The sequence below is a fragment of the Neolamprologus multifasciatus genome, chromosome 7 (assembly GCF_963576455.1).
Source record: "Neolamprologus multifasciatus chromosome 7, fNeoMul1.2, whole genome shotgun sequence".
NCBI classification, from domain to species: Eukaryota; Metazoa; Chordata; class Actinopteri; order Cichliformes; family Cichlidae; genus Neolamprologus; species Neolamprologus multifasciatus.
The window spans coordinates 48,537,650-48,558,298 of record NC_140445.1 but is presented as its reverse complement, the minus strand read 5'-3'; the positions used below and the strand labels follow the sequence as shown (position 1 = coordinate 48,558,298).

Below are 20,649 nucleotides of genomic sequence, written 5' to 3'. Positions count from 1 at the left end.
ATGTGGAGACTGAAACATGCTAGCGTGCATAACACAGTGTGGCTGGAGTTGCCTGTCTGAACTGGCTTCACTCCACTTATTTTGTTTCCATCTTTGATTTATGAGTCAGTCACTTTTCGGGAAACTTAATGAAAGCATTCTGTATTCTGATTGTCATCATTGCCCCACTAATAGCATAACTCATTGAGTACCACCCTTTCTCTGGAAACTGCCTTTATTCTGTTTTAAACATTACAGCGATGCTCTGTTTGTGCATCTATGTGTAAACGAGCTTTTAACAGTGTATGCGCGCAAGGGTGGAGGGAAGTGGAAGTGTGTCGTGTTATTTTATTATGTGGCCGGTCAGGGAGCGTTTGCATGTGTGTGTGTGTGTGCATGTGAACAGATCTACATTGCAGCTGTGTGACTGCATTTGTGTATGAGGTGGGGGCAGCAGAATGTCACCACAAGCTGGTGGGGCACAGCTCTGCTGCTAACCAAAGAAGCAAGTGGTTGTGAGTCAGTGCCCACCAGGCAAACCTGTGGCTATGGTATTAAGTCTACAGCACCAGTGCCAGGGTAGGAAATTAACAGTGGCTTTGGGTGAAAACATCTCTGAGAGTTCAAAAATGCCCCCGAGACCAGAATAGGAGGTGTAAAAAGTCCCTCTAAAAAAAGAAGAGGAAATGAAATGGAAAACAGCTGCAAATGGCTGCATATTAGCAGTATATTTAGGAGTACATAAAGCACATTGCTTTTGAAATGAAAAAAAAGTTGAATAAAAATTTGTACACATAAGCTTTAGCGGATAACACAAGCTATCGAGTGTTTGCTTGGTGTCCATAAAGTCATTTTTGTCTTGTTTCCTTATAATTTTCACTTCATTTGTTGTATTTTTGTATTTAAAGGCTAATCAGTGTTTAGAACATATAGTCAAATACACTGAAACTGTCTACAATGTATAAAAAATAATACATAAAAAAATAGAATTCTATCCAAAGCCTACAAGGATGCTACCAGAATTTACTCAGAAATAAATAGGTTTCTACAGATGATATGATCAGTTATTTTGGCCCTTTGAACTCATATTTTCTGCAGTGTGTTTTGGCAACCAGCAGAAATACAGGAAAGAGGGGATTCTTGAGTTCATGTGGTTGCCTGCAAGAAGCATAAGAAAAACAGTTTTTGCAGTGACTCCAGACATGCTTGCAAAAGTATAGGATAAGTTTGACTATCATATACATTAGTTTGGAGGCGGTATATTGAACACTTGTGACAAGTTCTGCATGTACAACTTTATATTCGGCCATTCATTTGAAAATTTACGTCGAGCTTTTATGTTCACTATTTTAAAAAATCAAGCCTGTTGAAACTGGATGATTCTTTTTGATAGGTCATGTACTGTGACGTTTGCAAACTACCGAACACGATGAACCTCTGAGAACCGCTGGGAAAAGAAAAGGATAAACTGGCATGGAGCTTTTGGCCCTCTGAAGTGCAGAACAACAGAACACATTTTACCTAGAGTGATTCCAATAATTGCGACTGAGTACATTACACAACACACATCAAAGACTTACAAAACATTCTTCTCCACAGGCTGAAAGGCCCCTTAAAACACTCTTTGGTTAGCCTTGTTTCTGAGGATTGCCTCCTTCTAGATTACTGCCACTTGGAGGGAGACCAGGGTTGTAATAACCCCCAGTCCTTCCTATACCCCGAGACGATGTCTTTTAAGTCAGATCCCTTTGTAGCCATTAGGGGAATAGTAGAGTTATTTCAGATATGCAGGAAGTGAGTGGAATTGTATGGTATGGTTATTGTCACCGTCCTTTAAGCTAAAGCGTACCCAGGCCCTTTACATGTTGTTTTTTTTTTCTCTTATTGACACAACAAGAAGTCTATACCTCGGGCATTGGCATTCTCAATTTTTTTCCCAAGACATTGAGTCTATTTTTTGGTTTTTAAGTGATGACAGTGCACATAGTATTTTATCTAGTGACATAAGCCCAAGTAGAACTTTTTAAAGCCAGTAACAACTAATCTAAACCTTCAGTTTGAATGCTTTCATGGCCAGTAAGCATGCATTGTCTTTAAAGCCTGAAGTCAGACTATGAAACATAGGTAGAATTAATCTTGCTAGGTTTAGCAGCTGCTCTTATCTTCTGAGGTCCTGGTATTACCTGATTTAGGCACCACAGGGCTTCCTTTCTTGTCAGTGATCAGTATCAGAGTCAGCGAGACCTGCAGACCCCAACTGTGTGCAGTGTGGGCAGCAGTACAAGGTGCTCCTGTGGAGGAATTCAGCACTTTGGACAGCACCTAACCCAGCTCTCCCCACACTGGAATTCCAACACTGCACTCTTGCAGGCTAGGTCCAAGGAATTTGTGGTGGGAAGTATGACCACATTTCTACCAAGGTACAGAAGGCAAGCTGTTCATGAGAGGAAAGCAAAATGGTGGCTTATCGAATGATGGGAAAGATTCTGAATATCTGTGGTGTTGTCAAAAATCAAATTCTCTGCGCTGTAAAATGTTGTGAGTGGAGCATTTATCAAGCGGTATCTGTTTTTCTTTTTCAGGCAGCCGGGAAGCAGCTTTTACCTATGCCATCACAGCGGCTGGGGTGGCCCATGCTATCACCGCAGCATGCAGCCAAGGCAACCTCAGTCAGTGTGGATGTGACAGGGAGAAGCAGGGTTATTATAATCAGGAGGAAGGCTGGAAATGGGGAGGATGCTCGGCAGACATCAAATACGGCATAGAGTTCTCTCGCCGCTTCGTGGATGCCCGCGAGATTAGAAAGACCCCACGTCGTCTGATGAACTTGCACAACAATGAGGCAGGCAGAAAGGTAAAGAAAGATGTCATATACTTTCTTCTTCCTTTTAGCCTCGAAGTCACAAAAACCCCAGAAAATGCTTAAACAAATCTTACTTAAATTAATTACTTAAATATTATTTAAACTGTGCACAATAAATGTCTATCCTCAACAGAGCATACGTACTGTGAAGTGAATTTTTGCATTATCTTGATGACCTAACTTTTGTTTTTACCTCCAAACAAAGAAGGTTACTCATTGGATTAAGCTTGTGTTTGGTGATCACGCTGATAAATGATACCGCAACGAATAAATGGACGTCTGAAGCAACTAAATAGAGCTAGCAGCACTATGGAAGTAGTTACACAGAACAATTGTTATTTATTCTTTAAGTCACTTGATAGCAGTTGATAGCATGGCATAACTGCCAGCCAAAGATACAAACAACTGGATGAATGGATTTAATGGCAAACATGTGTTTATCCATAGATGCAGAGATGTGTCCCAGACAAGCGGAGCTCTCCCAGATAAAGAGCTCAAAGTCGCAGACTTGTGACAAAAAGCTGCGATCAATCAACAGATCAGCAGTTTATTTCTTAGAGAACAGATAGCAGAACGTCATGAAGAACGTTAACGACCAGGAAAAAAAAGACAGAGAGAGTGTGGGAGGTGAATAAAAGAAAAAAGACAATACTAAGTTGAAAAATGGATCTAATTAATAACTTCAGCTGTATAATGTTCACTGGGAAAATGGAGCCTTCCCAAGTGGTTGCCAGATGGAGGACTGCCATTTATCCTTTCCAGTTCCTTTCATGGAATTATGAAGTGTAAAGTCAGGAACAGGATATTATTGCAGTTGTCTGCACAATACCAAAACATGTCACTGCCATTTGACTGCATCTATTCAGGGTGTGAAAGCAGGCCGACAATGCTAGTGTTAACACAGCAGACTGATAGGGTCTACGCTGCATGCCATGGTACTGGCAGCTCTCTAGATTAGAGCTGGCACTATTGCCGCTTTGCTCTTTGTAGCTCAAAAAAATTAAATGCTATGAAGAAGTGTCAGATTCTTTTTTTGTGTGCATACAGAAGGAAAGCTAAAAATCTTTCTTTCTTAGAGTTTAAGAACTTATAAGGACACAGAGATTTGGGCCTTCTCTGATTGTACCTCACTTTGTTTGATGATGCATGCACAGTTACTCCAAGAGTGTCAACTGCATCACATAGGTATTAAATATTTAAAAAAAAACAACATCCAAAAGTTAAAGACAGATAGGAGTCTTATTGGAAAACCAACACTGATCCAATCAGTCCATCTGCAATTTGCCAGATGAAAGCACATACATATGCATCGCTATATATGTAAACTGGATTTTATGTAGTTACATCTGGATTTTGTTCAGATGTGAAGCCTTTTAAATGACGAGTGTAAGAGGGCTTTGTTGATTGTTACTATTACTCTTATTAATGAAAAAAACAAACCAAAAGAAGTCTACATGCAGATGTGTGTTTGACAAGCCATCCCAGGGCATCTCAGTGCATCTGTATGCGGTGATGTGTATCTGGTCATATTGGACTAATCAGTAACAGATCAGAGGCTTTGATGGACACACTTTAAGTAAATGTTTCCATGCATATGTCAGACTCCTTATGCCAGACATTCCTTGTGGTTTTTGTGCTGTGCATTTTTGGAAATCCTCACTCTGTATTAATACTGGAGGCAGACTTGACATCTGATCCCAGCTTTTATGTAGTCGGGAAGGCTCAGTTTTTAAAAAAAAAAAAAATCAAATTTCCTCAAACCACATGAGTGCGTAGACAAGACAGAGAGAGCTATATAACATCACTTGTGTACATTTCATAAGTGTGTGATAGAAGTGATGACTTGTGCTGTTGGCAAGGCGTCATTCCAGGAAAAAGCTGCACAGCCACCCAGCAACAACAGAGACGCCCGCTTTGCTCAAGCAAATGAAGAGTTTTTAGAGTCATGGCAGATTTGTTAGCAGCGGGTTAATAGGACTCAACTAAACGACCCCCCCGTGATTTCTCTGTTCCTTTGTCTTTTAGGAAAAAAAAAGGCTTTTTTTGTTTTTGTTTTATTGTTCTTTCTTACTGTCAAGGGACAAAGGATTGACACTTGAATACTGACAACAGCACGCAATATTTACCACATGCCGTGGGATTAGGGAGCAAAGAGAAGACTTTCTGCCCTGTGTGTACCATATGTTGGAGATAAACCAACAAATCTTAAGACCAAACCTAAGGAAGGGAGTTACACAAAATAAACTGTCATATAGTCACGTCTTATGATTGTAATATAACATAATACATCAAAATCTTGCCCATATGGGAATAATGCTTTATTTTTTTGTCACAATATTGGTTAAGAACCCACTTAAACCATGTGTGTTCCAGCTGTAAACGATTAATTGAGTTTGCCTGTTTGTACACTGCATGCGTAACACATTTAATTGCACAATGGATTCAAATTTTCAATGGCGATCGAAAACATATGAGATATTTTTGTTTCTGCATCACTGATATGTTTTATGGAAACCACAGGCAAAATTACTACTATAGGATATTTCTTGTAAAAGCTAGAAAAATGCTTTATATTGTAAGGAAAGGAGAGAAAACACCAACAATCAGATGTGAGCAAACACTTGGCAACAGTGGGAAGAAAAAACTCCCTTTTAACAGGAAGAAACACAGAGGGGCAGCCATCTGCCATGACTGGTTGAGGGTGAGGGAAGGGAGATGCGATGACATGCACAATATAAATGAATTACCTGTTGTCTCTACCACTCCTCAGGTTTTAGAAGAAAGGATGAAACTAGAGTGCAAGTGCCACGGCGTCTCGGGATCCTGTACCACTAAAACATGTTGGACTACTCTTCCGAAATTCCGCGAGATTGGCTACGTACTCAAGGACAAGTACAATAAAGCTGTGCACGTGGAGGTAGTCCGGGCGAGCCGACTGCGCCAGCCCACCCACCTCAAGGTAAAGCAGACTCAGGGCTACCGTAAGCCCATGGAGACAGACCTCGTATACATTGAGAGGTCGCCCAACTACTGCGAGGAGGACGCAGCCACAGGAAGCGTGGGAACCCAGGGACGCCTGTGCAACCGCACCTCACCACATACGGACGGCTGCGACCTTATGTGCTGCGGTCGGGGATACAATACACACCAGTACACAAAGGTGTGGCAGTGCAATTGTAAGTTCCAGTGGTGCTGCTTCGTCAAATGCAACACATGCAGTGAGAGGACGGAGGTGTTTACCTGCAAATAAGGACATGAAGAGCTCAGTGCCAGAAAAAGTGACGTGCAAAGGACTAGCTAAATGAGGAAGAAGCGGGAGAACGAGCAGGAAGGTGTGTCTTCGAGATTTTGAAGCGAAGAAATGGAATTTACACTATCAGCTCTTCAAGGCATCGTTTTGCACAGCAGAATCTATCTAATTGCTTTTCCGAAAGTAAATTCTAATTATCAGTAGGTAATACCCCCAAAACTTTACTGTCACATTGAGGTTGTGCTTATGTACTGATGTATCCGCAGTGAAGTTGGGACTACGTGTAAAGAATGAGACCCTCGGTGGGAACTGTGCTTTGCACTCTGGGATTTGTAATGGTTCGATTGCAATATAACCAGACTTGCATGGAGAGGAACTCACAGTAACCTGGGAGTTGATCGAAGTGACAGCCATTGTTAAGTCTTTGATGAGAAACTCTTTGTGGGTTTTGTCATTTTTTCACTAACGGGTGGGGGGCATAAGTGAATCTTGACATGAATGATACCCCTAGCTTGGCTGGGGATAATGGTGGAGGTCTGTAGAAATGAAGAACATTTTGTAAGTGTGGTGCATCACGCTGCGCCAATATCTGAGTGGAGAACTCTGTTAAAACCCTCTGCTGCCAACTGGAATATGGTGGAGTATGTTAGTTTTCCAGTCACACTGGAACTGTCTGTTCTGAACACTGAAAATAAATTGTCTATTTATGTTATAGTATCTTAAAACAAAACACTAACGGGTAGACATGTCTTTTTTTTTTTGTACTAAGTGTAAAGAAAAATACTTTTTAGAAACTCTGACTGGAAATGTGTGTCTATTAGAACATGACCCCCCCAAAACCCCTACAAAACCTAATCTTTTCTTTAAAAAAAGAAGAAGAAAAGAAAAAAAATCATAGCTACTGGTGTGTTGACAACAGAAGAGATCTTTACAACATGTTTCACATGTTTCAGACACCTGGGCTCTACTATGTTGTAGTTTAGCTTGTTTGCAGTCCTTTTCGCTCCCTGAGCAGTAACAACTATTTCAATGGTTGTGCAATTTCAAAGACAGTAGCATGAAAACACTGCAGAGATCCTTCCTAAATTCATTAAACATGAACATTAAAACTGTGCTGGATGTGGATGTGTTAAGTGCTGCACCTATATTTTCTATTTTAATCTATGAGAACTAAATGACTCCCATTTTACTCAGTTTGATGGTTCAATGCTAAAATATCAACTGAAGTTTAACCTGCAGTTCATCTTAATTCTTTTTTTTTTATTGATAATTTTTTCAAATTCAACCAAAGACTAACTTGGAACTGTTGATTTGCTTTTGCTTATTCCCATTTTGGCTATAGGGGCATTTTACTTCTGGCTAAATAAGCTCTCCTCTGTAACAATAATAAAGGATATTTCCACTTTATTACAACTTGGATCTTACTTGAGGATTCATGACCACATTGTGCTCACTATGGTAGCTTCTGAGAGATGACAACATGGTGGCAGAAAATAGAAATAAGCAATTGTGAAAAAAAAAAAGTACTTGGTAAGGGTACCCAAAGCATACTATATGGATAAAAGTATTTTTCCACATTTCTTCATCTTTAATTCAGGTCTTTTCAGTCCCATTGCTACATGTGCAGAAAGTCAAGCACCTAGACTTATTTCTAGTTATTCAGCCTGCCTTTAAAAGCATTTGTGAAAGAATGGGTCATCTCAGTGAAGCTCAGTGAATTCAAGTGTATTACTGTAATGGGATGCCACCACTGCAAAAGTCAGTTAGTGAAATTTCTTGCTTCTTCGACAGTTCATGATGAAACTGTTTGTTTGTTTGTTTTTCAAAGAACCACAGTAACTCATCCACAAAGTGTCAGACAACGTAATTGCTGAATGTGGACGCGTACTTTGTATAAAAGCAAAAAACACTCTGCGGACTCAATAATTGCAGAGCTCCAAAGCTCACAAAAACAGTGTACCGGGAGCTTAATGGCATTGGTTTCCATGGCTGAGCAGCTCCTGTAGCTATAATGTGGAGGTTTGCCCATATAGCGTATATCTTATAATATGTTGTTTCACAGAGTACACAGAAAGCTGCTTGCTGAAGTTTGTTGAAGTTCAATTATTATTATTATTTTTTTAATGACAGACGTTTACAGCAGAAAGATGGGGCAGTATTTGTTTTTCTTTCCAGATAAATTTAACTTGAGACAAATTTGAGATGTTTCAGCATTCTCATGCCCAACTTTTTAAGTAAAATGTCACAAATGAAACCGATAGAAAGGTGTTGCTATAAAGTACAAAGAGAATCTACATTGCGCCTAAAGGTGTTAGCACATCCAAACCCCTTTAAGACCATAAATATTTGGTTTCACAACCTGTATTCAGTTTTGGCAGAAGTAGTAGCATTTCTTTAATTGATCGCTTTTAGAGATGATGACATGTTTAAATTTAGAGGATGTCAAGGTTGCTGTTTAGACCTGCTCTCAATCTTTATGCTAAGCTAAGCTTTTACAACTCCCGGCTCTAGCTCCAGACTTGACGCATAGATAATGAGAGTAGAATCTGCCAGTCTTCTCTAACAATTTGACTGTTGTGAAGTAAAGGAATCAGGCTTATTGGCAGGGATAGCTCAGTAGGTAGAGTGGTGGCCCCATGATCGGAAGGTCAAGGGTTCGAATCCACTGAACGGCTACCCTGAGGTACCCCTGAGCAAGGTACCATCCCTACACAGTGCACCCAATGGCTGCCCACTGAGTGAATGGGTTAAATGCAGAGAGGAATTTCCCCACGGGGATCAATAAAGTATACATACATTAAAATGTCAAATTATTCCTTTAATACATGCAGTATGAAAAAGGTAAAAAGTTGATCTATCCTAGCACGTTATTTTAACCACTCTTTGCTTTTTGTTTGTTTGTTTACATTTAATCTACAACACCACGTTAAAATCATGTGACAGTGAAAGAGTGTTTAGCCCAGATTATCTTCATTTACATGTTAATTAATAGATTTGAGATGTAGAATGACTTTTGCACATTTATGATTACACATAAAACCATGTAGCCTAGTCATTTAAAATGTAGTAGCTTTTCTTTTTCATTTCAGTAAAGGCACAACTCAGATGGATTAAACAAAGCAATTACATTCATAACTGTGCACATTTACTCAAATAGCTTATTATGACAAAAAGTTTCTAGCGTGTATTTTTACACTGCCATGTTTTCATTGTTCCTGAAATAGTGCCTAAAATAACTCCAGTTAGAGCCATTAAAAGAAATAGACTCAGATGCAAACACATTTCCACACATAAAAAGCTGATGCGTCTTTGATTCAATGATGAATTGCATTATGAAATATAAAAGAAAGCTTACCCCTGAACCCTAAACACACATTCTTCACTTTATTGCTCACTGCCTGTTGGTACAAGAGTGTTCCTGCTCGGTGTTCAGTTGCCCGTATCGGTTGTTCCAACAAACATCCAAAGCTATTATTTTCATAAATTTTCTCCCTTCAAAGGAAAACACACACATTAAATTTGTTGATTGTGTGTGTGCGTGTGTGCGCGTGTATGTGTGTCCAGGTTTGAAGCCAAACTTTATGCCGAAGTCTGTTATTCAAACATTCCAACCACGCTTAATATAGTAACTGGCAAGTGCATTAGGAAGCATAAATCATTAAAAATCAAAAATAAATAAATCAAGCACTCTGCTGACTTTGACATTATTTTGTACACAGCACATGTTCGTAATATGCTGTGGTCTGCTGTCTTGATTGTGGCACGCATGGAACAGAAGTCAATTATCTCGCTCCAGTATGGAAAGGAGCTTCTTGTCTGTGTCAAGCCGGGCAGTGATCACAACACAGAAAGAAGAGGGGAAAAATAGTCAAATCTGTACCACTAATATTTTAATTCTACACACAGTTAAAGCTCAACATTATTAAATGGAATTGTTAGGGCTTTTACTTTCCCTGTTTTATATTATGTTTCCAAGTGTGGATGATATTACTCTCAAAACCCGATGTGGCTGATAAGAAGAGTCGAACTGAGGATTTTAGCATGCAGAGTGAAAGGATAGCTGTCTCCACCCTCAAGCCTCCTCATCCACTCTGTGTTGGCAAAAGCGTTTTGGAGTCACTAAATGGGGAGAGATCCCTCATGCAAATCACCTGATGTGAATAGGAAGTTACTCAGTGTGCCTCTTTGTTTTTGGACACACAAACAAGAGTGTAGTTCTTTTGTGAGGGTGTTTTTGAGATGGATGGGATGGCTTGATGAAAGGAGGTGCATGTGAAGCCGGAAACAGCAAGTGAAAAGGGTGGGTATTTAAGAGAGGGGCTGACTGAGAATGCATTGGAGAAATAGTGGGTACACTGTATAAGAAGGAGCAGCTGCCGGTGCAAGTTGGCGACAAACTAGGGCAAAGCTAGTAAAAAAAGAAGATATTCTGTGTATTGTATAAACGATTAAATCCAATGTTTAATTTATATTTATTATTATTAAATGTTCAAATCATTCATAACTTTACATATTTAACAAATGACCTTTCCAGACTTTTGTCGGCTTTCGTCTATTTCTATGTAATGGATATATGTATGAGACCCATGCTACTTTGTCAATTAAACGGAGGCTCGCGCTCATCCTCCTGTATGTGAAAAGCATTGTGGATGGGCAGCAGAGCAGAAGTAAGATGTGTTTTGTTAGTTGTCTGAAGCCCAGGGGACCGGAACCATATAAGCTCCCTATATTATTCCCTGGATTGAGAAAAATAAATCCATTTGTTTCCGACAAACATTTTGTCATTAAAAATATGAGATAGAAAAACAGAGTCTGCTGTGTGTGCCTTCTTCTAAATCTGCTATTGTTTGGGTGTCAGGATCATTAGTTCATTGGGATATATTCAGCAAGCTAATGCTTCTGGTCCATCTCGCTTCTGGGAGCAATGTGCCCACTTTTCCAATTCATGAAAAATGAGTTATGAGGTAACATAACTGCTGGAATGGATGAACCTTCCCTGTGTTAAGGCCAAGCATTTACCTTATGTAAATTTAACACATTATCATACTGCTCAGAGTTCACTGTATGGCGAAATGTGTCAGGGACATGAGAGCTTTGTGAGCCATGGGAAGCTTTTAATTTAGGTGAAGGAGTCACAAGACTGCCGGCTTCCATTCATGAAAGCTGAAGAGAAGAGGGAAGACAGAAACATGGAAAAAATCATAGTCCTATGGGGTCATTTACTTTCTTGTCCTTTGAACCAATAAAATGACTCTACACAGTCCAATTCTCAAATCCGGTGCTGCAAAGAGATTTTAGGGTGTCTAAGTAATGAAATGGATCTAAGCCAAAGGTGTACAAACCAGCTTTTAATTTAAATTTGATAGGATAGTAAAGAAAATTGTTTTCTCCAGCTTTTGTTTCTGTTAGAAGGGTGTTCTGAAATTTCTTTGAAATATCTCCAGTATCCTGCCTCCTTTGCTGACTTGTAACTTTCGTAATGGACATTCAGGTTAACAGCTTGGCCCTTCACAGATACGACACGTGATGATATATGAAGAGACAAGAAGGGGTGGCAAAAAGAAAGAAAGAGAGAAAATGACCCAAATGAAGGGATGAAATCTAACATCAAGGAGTGAAAGATCTACTGAGCTGATTCTTGAGATTAGCCAGACACCAAGTGAGAAGGATTGTTGTCTTCCAGACATCGCACTTCAATTACAGACTTCTCCTAAGTAGAGGCAGGGGATGTTTAACAGCCCCGTGGATGACAGATTATTTTGGGGCATTCCTTTGAACCTTTTTGTTTGTTATTCTGGGATATAGTCTGGATTCTGTATGAAATCATAAAAGTGCTACTGTGCAGAGGGCATCTCTTAGCAACCCATGCGAACAGAACAGAAATGCAGCCAGCGCCATGATGATGCAGGTTTCAAATTAAATTTTCAACAAAGCAGAGGAGCAGACAATACAGCACAAGGCCGCCCACAGCACAGCCTGCTGTAATTAAGAACACATAGTCTTTCTTTGTCATGTGATCACTTGGAGTGGTGTTTTTCTGTGTTCCTATAACTTTGTTTTGACTGCTTGTCTTTGTGAAAGACCATCATTTGGAGGTTTCTCATCATCTGTTTGATATTAGTGGTGAGGAACACATGGCCATTCAAAGGCAAAACCCTGTGTGACATCATAAACCGCAAGGCAAAGTGGGGATCATCAAGACCCCAGACTGAGGACTCTGAACACTACCTGACTGCCTTCATCCATCTTTAGCTATCTTGTTAAAAAAAGAAAATAAAATGGACCATCGTTGGTCTCGGCTTCTGATGTGTCTTTGGGCTTTTTTGCCGAACTGTCTCTCGTCCTTTCTGCAAAGACAATGGAGAACTTTGTGCATGACGACTGAAGGAAAAAGTAGAATATGGCCAAGTCCCACAATTTTTTTTTTTACCTATATATAAAAACAAACCAAAAGGAACATTAAAAATGTCCAGTTAAAGAACTTCAAGTACCTTTAGAGTCACAGATATCAAAATGAGCTATATCTTTATAAGCAGACAAGACAGCCTGGGGAGTAATGACGCCCAATTTGGCATGCACACCTGTTTATATTGGACTGGGGCACTAAGCAGTGCTTGTAAAATATGAGCAAGGTTAATACTTATGTGGTGACGCCCTCGGGCCTCACAGCTACATTAAGGACAGCATCAGCAGTCTGAGATGATGGGATGGGTCTAACCCCAGGCGCTGCTGTATGTGTTCATGCGTGTGCGAAGCTCATTCGGCGGATTTATTTGTCGGGTACTTTGTGTTTCTGTCTGCATGCATGTGTGTGTGTGTGTGTGAGAAGACCGACACATCTCTATGGGAAGTGGGTTTCTATGTGGACACATTTGGTGAAGGGAGTTCGAGGACGGCCCACACGCGCTTTTGTGCTGCTCAGTGTCCAGTGGTTGGCTAGGCCACGACTTCTCCTTGAGGTTATTTTTCTCCTCGTGTTTTGTTTTTCGTGAAGTGAGGTCGGGGTTCTATAAGCAGACTCCACCTGGGGGAAAAACTGCAGGCCACTTTAAGTGAGATTATCTTAGCACTTCAAACCCCCCTGCCGGCATCTGTCAAGCAAAGCAGAGAGACAAGCGTCCTGAAAGAAGCGAATAATGAATTTCACAACAAAAACTGTAACTTGATAATACATTTTCCAGGCCTTAAGCACATGTTATTTCCTAGGACAAAAGCTGACTCATTATTTAGCAATTCATTTTTTTTTTTTATAAACCATGATTTATTTTTTATAAAATGGAATTTGGCATATCCCAGCATGCAAATAATAAGCCGAACTGACTGAAATTACAGCAAACTAGCTCAGTCCAAACCATAGAAAACCAGAAAGGCTTCAAGTGCTGGACTTCATGATCTGTTCTGATAAAACAACATCAATGCACTATGCAGCTGAAACCACAGAACTTGACACTCCACAGCTGTGATTTGTAATTTTATTTTATTATTATTATTTTTTTAGTTCTTTGTTAACTTATACAGCATCGAGTATTCTTAGCAACTACACCAAAAAAAAAAAAATCCACAGTTAGTTGTGCACCTTGTGCCTACTGTAAACTGTCACATTGCTGCATCTGCAACAAGGTTTTAGCTCTTTCCTCCACTAAACAGCAACACTTTAGAGTCAGTTTCAGAGGATAATTCGGGAGTAGCCAACCCCACTAGACAGCCAGGGCCAGTGGAATTCAGTGCCAGTGTATCATCCTTCCTTGTCTAGCCTGTGGAAAGAGCAGTGGTGGTGGTTCCATGATGTGGGTCACATACATGGAAAATTCTGCTGAATCCATTGCTTTTCCATGGGGATGGAAGGTCACCGGAACAACACACAAACGGCTCCAGCTCAACGTGTAGCTAAGCGTGCTGCATGAAACACTGGGCCCTGTTGTTCAAACAAATTATCTCGTGACATTATGACATTTAATGGCTTTCTCAGCTGTGTTAAACCCAGCGAGTAGCGGAGGTTTAAGCAGTTCTGGCAGACAACCAGGAGCAGCATGTAGAGAAAGTTTGCTTAACGGCAGTGAACTTGTCCATCTCCTGCTCAGAGAGTCGCTGGCTAACTCAGTCTGTCAGCAAAGTGCACCACAGAGAAAGTAACATTAGAGAAACTGGTTGCCCAGCACTTGTATATTTCTATCTCCATCTGTGTCAAGGGCTGGAAGTGGGCTAGTGTACATGCCTTTGAATATGTAGGGCATTGGACACCAACTTCATGTGGTTTGGGAGAAGTTAAAGGCTGGTTGGGGCTTTAATCCAGCAACCCTCCTCCCAGTTTTCCCCTCTTTTTCTTGTCTCTGTGGGTCTCAACCCCCACCCCCTCATCCCCACCTCACCCTCACCACTGACTCCCCTTTACCACACAGACCCATAAGCACCCCAGGTCCCAAAGACCGTCATCTCCTCGCCACCACCCCCATCGCTGCATCCACACCAACTGGGCCTTGCCTCAGCCGTGGCCTCCTAATGGCTGATGGATGTGCCGAGGTCAGAGTGATGATCTAGACAAGTCCTCTGGTCCATCATTGAGTCTTTGATCAACATACTTAACCCTTTCTTCCTAAGAAGCCATCCCCCTACCCTCAGTGGATGAGAATGTGGGGAGATTGAGTTACACCGTGCTGGGTAGTGGGCAGGCTGACATCCCTTTGGTAACACATGTCTTTGTTTAAGGCAAGGCTCTGGCACTGACAGTCTTCTTCTAAATCCCCGTGCTTCTATAACGCTCCACCAAAGTTACCAGGGAGAAAGTCTGAAAGAGAGTTCATAAGAAAATCGGCAGTTTTTTACTGAGTCAACCACACTGGTAAACCAGTCTACAGCAATTTTAATTTTCTTGGAAACCAGCTTGAATGAAAAGATTAACAGAAGATTAATAAAACGTTTATTTAGCCTGGCAATGCTCTATTCTAATATTCAAACTAACTTCTGTTATTTGGAATGAACCTTTAGAGTTTCTTTATATTTTAAAAGGCTTTACTACTGCTGCGGATATCTCTGTTTGTTTGAATGCTGCTCGGTGTATTGGAGAATACACTTTAAATGTGTTCCATAAGTTGGTTTTTGTGTAGCAGGTGTCAACTTGTTCAGCAGAACCACACAGCCATCAAAACAACAGTGTGTTTTTTAAACTTCTTTTTGTGATACCACAAAGTAATTGAATTTAACGAGGACTCTTAGAAACCGAGTACAGATTTTGCTTAAAGCCAGAACTTGGTGATTATATGGTCGTTATTTACAGATAATCTGAACAATATTTATTTCCATGCGAGTCTATGTATGATACTTGTTTTATAATCCATCTTCTGTGACACTTTAATATGGCTGTGAAGTGCCATATGTGTTATAAATCTAATTAGAGGATAAAGAAATGAGATGGCTCATTGAATTATCATTTCAGATATTCTGCTTTGAGTTCTGTAAACACAACAAATCAAATTTATGTCTATACATAATAATCCCACACATTTTGTTGAAAGCTGCGAAAGATTAGGAAAATATTTATTGGACTTTGAATTCCCTCCTTGATGATTTTAATTAGCCTCTGACCACATACAGACTGAAACTGCGGTTTGAAAGAATAGTTGCTCAGTATGTTCATCTTCAGGATCACCTTACCAGATTTCGGATATGTTCTATCAATTAGCAGACTTGGGCAGAAGGCAGAGGAAAAATTAATATGGTTCTAATTTTAAGTGTCATGGATTCTGCATTTGGACCTGCATATCATCCTTCCAAAGAAAACTTCTACCCTGATATTTTTCTGTTTTATTGAGCTGAATTGCAGTAAAATGTGATCCACAAATACATAAACGCATTAGACCTCATTGGGAAGTGCTATTAGGTCTTGGAGCAGCAGTAAAATCCATTTTAAACTCCTGCCAGTTCTCTGGCCTGCAACCTGCAGTTACACCTCTCATCACTCGGACCATTAAAGAATATGACCTGCTTTACATGCAGCTGAAGTGATGGGGTGCACAGACTCCAAACGTGCTCCCGTCCTCTCATGTCCAGAATGTCTGCTTGGCCTTCAGTGGACTTTTCCCAAGCGCACAGGTTGTCGAGCCAACGGCAGCTGTCAGATGGTGGTTGTTGGCAGGGTGTGGTGCCTGACTAGCGGGTCTGACCAGACACTTGTGCTGCTGCGCTGAGCCATTAGCAGAAAGTTGACCCCAAAGCCTTCCCTCAGACTACTGGTTGACGTACTGTGGTTGTCGGGGTCCATGATAGCATTGGTGAATCACAGCCGAGTGGATGACCCGACCTTCCAGTGGTCACGTCAGGATTGGCTAATTCTGACAGAAGATGTCTGGGCTTCCTTTACATGTGTGTTTATCTTTTGAATTTTTTTTTTCTATTAATCTTTTATGCACAGCCCGAGTAACTTCACAGCTAAACAAACAGTGATTTGTGACCCGCAGTAATCCTGTTCTTGAGTCATATCCCTTCTTTTCTCTTTCCTTAAATATACTACTCAAAGTTCCCTCCGTAAGATCTTCAGATTTGGCAAAAGAGTAGTGAACACATCTTAAACCAGAGTTGGCTTAAGTGGTGACTGTCACTATGGCAACGTCCTCATGTTTTCAGTTTGAAACTGACATCTCAGTAGGTCCTGTTGTGTCCTGATATGTGGGGTTAGAAGCTGTTATACATGTATGAGGTGAGTTATTAGGAAGTTTGCTAATTACAGGGGGTGAATAAGGTATGCAGTAAATCTTGCAGATTAGAGGCTGGATGTAGCAAACTATCTGTAAACTTACACACACTGTCACGGGGACTTTACAGGCCCCATGATGGCAGAATTGGACAACCACAATGCCAAGACATGGCATGAAAGAATTACTTATCAAAGTCATGAAAATGAAGCCGATGAATGCAGGTTTATGAAATACTAAGGGATCAGCCAAATGCAACGAAGGAACCACTGTGCCTCATTCCATGCTTTCCATGTTGCATTGAAATCTTTCCACATGTTATGTGACCTCAGATCAATTAATTTTTTATTAAAAAGTGCTGACATAGTGGCAGAGGACTCAGGCTTAACACAAGCTTAACCCAAAGATGGTTAAAGTTTACAACTTTAGTTATCTAAATATGTGTGGTGGTGGTGGTGGTGGTGGTGGTGGGGGGGGGGCGTATTTTCTCTTCGCAGCTATGATTTTACATATCATGGAAATATTTTTAACAAAATGGCAATACAGTAAAACAAGTATATCATAAACACAATAAATGCATGTGTGTCTGTGTGTATTTGTTGAAGGATGGGAGCAGGGTATGGGTATTTTTTTGGGTCTGATTCTATGGCATATGAGGCACAATTTTTTCCTGGCTAGTGAGACTGTGCAGCCCACTCTCATGGCTCTTAGAAATTAATGTATTGCAGTTGGAGTTATTTTTGTGCCAGCACCATGCATCCTCTCTTGGGACATGAAAGGCAAAGTGGAAGAAAAGCTGACATTTACATTTCTGAATACCTTGAGTTATATGAAATAACTACATTCATATCAATGTCTCAAAAGGAAAGCCCTGTCATGGGAACAGATTTCCATCTAAAGTTCCAGTCACACACTCTGGTTGTTAACCTCCTGACAGCCACCCTCCCCCAGGGAAAAATCTGTACTCCAACATCAACCATCGAGCTAATGAAAATTCAGTCGTATGTAGCATTTGTTGGCTCTCCCAGGCATTTGGGATTTCCAGTGTGTCGCCGACTGCTCTATCAGACTATGTGTTGCTTGTTGTAGGCTTTTAGGTTTAGGTTTGCTAAGAGTTCTTCACAGTAGTACTAAATGAAAGTGTCCTAGATTTGATATAGAGCTAAGGTCCTATTAAAGTTTTTAAAACATGTTTTGGTCTTATTTCTACAACTTTCTAAAATCAATTCATCCTTCCTAATCTTACAGGTATATATATTGTTCTGCAGCGTGAGTTGTCAATAATCAGTTAATTTTCTTCTCTGTGAGTGTTGTTAATAATTATTCACTGATATTTAAGGTTTGTGACTTATTCCATGTCCAGCATTTTCATGACTACCCACTTGAATATGTCAAAAAAGGTTAGTGGCAAGCTGTAGCGACAACACAATCAGATTGACGTCTTGCTGCCAACTCAACTACTCTTAAGATAAGATGGGAGTAGATATTAAAACAAAGGCAAAATCCATAAAACAGTACACAAACATATGAGTTGGTGTTGGTGACTACGTATTGATGAAGACATGAGAGCGGTGGCCTTCTTTTCTAACTCAATTATAGTTCCAACAGAGTTACTGATTACAGATTATATCTGATTACAGATACTGAACTTGCAGTGAACTTGTACAGCAAACACAGTGACAGAAGGTATTTTAACTGTTTATTGTTGATTAAAGTCTAATATCTGTTCAAGGTGTTGCTGCATTTAAAGACATTAAAGACATTTATCATTAAGTAGAGTGTTATTACTAAAATTATGAGCAAAGATCTAGAATTATTTAAATCAGAACTGTCACTTGAGCTGTTTTACATGCACATATGCATGCATAATGCAAACACAGAAGATGAGCATAAAGTAACACAAGGTAATAAAAATATCGGTGTAACATCAAGCAAGACATATTATAGATGATAAAAAAGTGATAATACTGGATGAGAGCAGAAAAAGAGGGAGTGAGTAAGAGTAGGGCAGAAGCAGGCCGGTCTAAAGGGTTGGCACATTTATAAGCAGTGACCGTGAGAGACTCCTTTCTGGCCTATGGTTGGCTCTTTCACAGGTTCCTCCTCCCCAGCACCGAAAAGTTGTTACAGGGTGGCGCTGGGTCTTATTTGGATTCATTTACAGCCCCCTGCCTGAAGAACTTGGTTTTGTCAGGGCTGTTGCGGTAGCTTGCTCACTCTTTGGTTTAAAATATGTTGCATGTCAGTTATTTGATGGTTTGGCTGTTGACAAGTGTTGGTTAAACTCATTTGGCTGCTCAGAGAAAGAAAAAAAAAAGGCCTCCAATAAGACTGAACACTTGAATACATTTTTCAAAAGTGACATATTTTTTCAGCTCTGCCGTTTCAACATTGCATGAATGGTTTCCTTTAACCATAATATAATGTTGCTGGCACAAAATGTCCGAAAGAAATATTTCCTAATTATGACTGGGGAACATAATCTGTGATCAGATATCAAATGAAACCAACGTGGCATGTTTTCGTGTGGAGAGCAAAACTCCACTCTACAATTTTGGCGAAGCAGTGAGATGTCTGAGATGCTCACTGACACTTTGCTCTGACTCAAAAACACTAGGAATCATCTGCCACAGCAGCTCTAACATTTTCCCGAGCTTTCGATAAACAGGTGCACCACCGCGAATCTCGTGGAAAGAGTTTAGAACTAACCCTCCATCACTCCCAACCCACATAAAGACCTTGTGGATTGCACAGGAGGACAGTGGTAGATATATCACGTGGAAAAGTGATACGGCATACTACTATGGTTCTGTGCCAAAGGAGCTAGGAGAGCCATGTGCGGTCAGAGTGGTGAGGTGAGGCCTCACAGTGTTGGCAGGCACGTGTGCTATACTGCACCAGATGCTGGTTTATGATCATTTGTGTTAGGCAATTGCAGATTTGAGTGTTTACCTGCTTGGATTTTAACCATACTGACACTTGTGTATCGTTGTGTACTGTGTAACAGTGACGCTTTGGTATGATTTGATATCAGTGCAACTTTGATCTGGTTAAATTTATAATAAAAATATATCACAAGTTGAGTCCGTCATTACAAAGAAAAACACTTATTAGCTAACGAAGTGCTTTTGGACTGAATAAATATTACTAATGTCTTAGCTGGAGTATTTATTTGAAGATTTTCCAGTTGCCATATATTTCATATTTGGACATTCCTAAGGAATGCTTTTAGTGGTTGATATATATTTAGTTGCTGTATAAACCTGTTTTAATAGATGTTTTATAGACCCCTTTCCACAGACAAAAAAAGGTAAAAATAAAATAAACATTCAAAGAAGCATTAATCTATCATTTGACAGATTATCACTAGTTAGGCCTTTTGGTTTATTCACTTCAACTTTTTAATTTCAATAGGTTATACTGATTTTCAATTTCAATATATCAGTTCAGTCCAGTTTGCTCGACTGCGACCCAGATAAAGACAAGTGGAAGAGAATGGATGGACAATAGATAGATAGATTCAAAACGTCAATAGATGATATGATCTGACCGTGCCACCACAAAGCTAACAATGTGACAATAAATGACACTGTTTAAAAGACCATTCATATTTTAACCATTAAAATATGTAATGCCAAAATCAAAGTTGTGCCAGTGTAACCTGTCCATCTTGTGGCCGTCTTACAAAAACGTCTGCCAAACACGATTCTTTGACTTTCTAGCAAAAGGGAAAGTTGTTTCCCAGAATCTTTGGATATTATCTCTTTGTTAGTTACACATTACAGAGAATTGTACAGGTAAGTTCTGGTTGTTTGTTTGGGTCCCCTTGCCCATTACCAGGGAAGGTTTATAATAAATCATGACAAAGT

General features: G+C 40.1%; 1 protein-coding gene across 2 annotated transcripts in view; it reads left to right on the top strand.

The window, feature by feature from the left end:
- wnt7bb (wingless-type MMTV integration site family, member 7Bb) overlaps positions 1 to 17,235 on the top strand; it is a 37,895-nt gene extending 20,660 nt beyond the window's left edge. For both annotated transcript variants that reach the window (XM_085164485.1, XM_085164486.1), the window contains exons 3-4: positions 2,562 to 2,833; positions 5,613 to 17,235. In XM_085164485.1, the coding sequence (XP_085020611.1) occupies positions 2,562 to 2,833; positions 5,613 to 6,092 (752 nt within the window). In that variant the 3' untranslated portion in view covers positions 6,093 to 17,235. The remainder of the gene's footprint in view (positions 1 to 2,561; positions 2,834 to 5,612) is intronic.
- Positions 17,236 to 20,649: the final 3,414 nt, after the last annotated feature.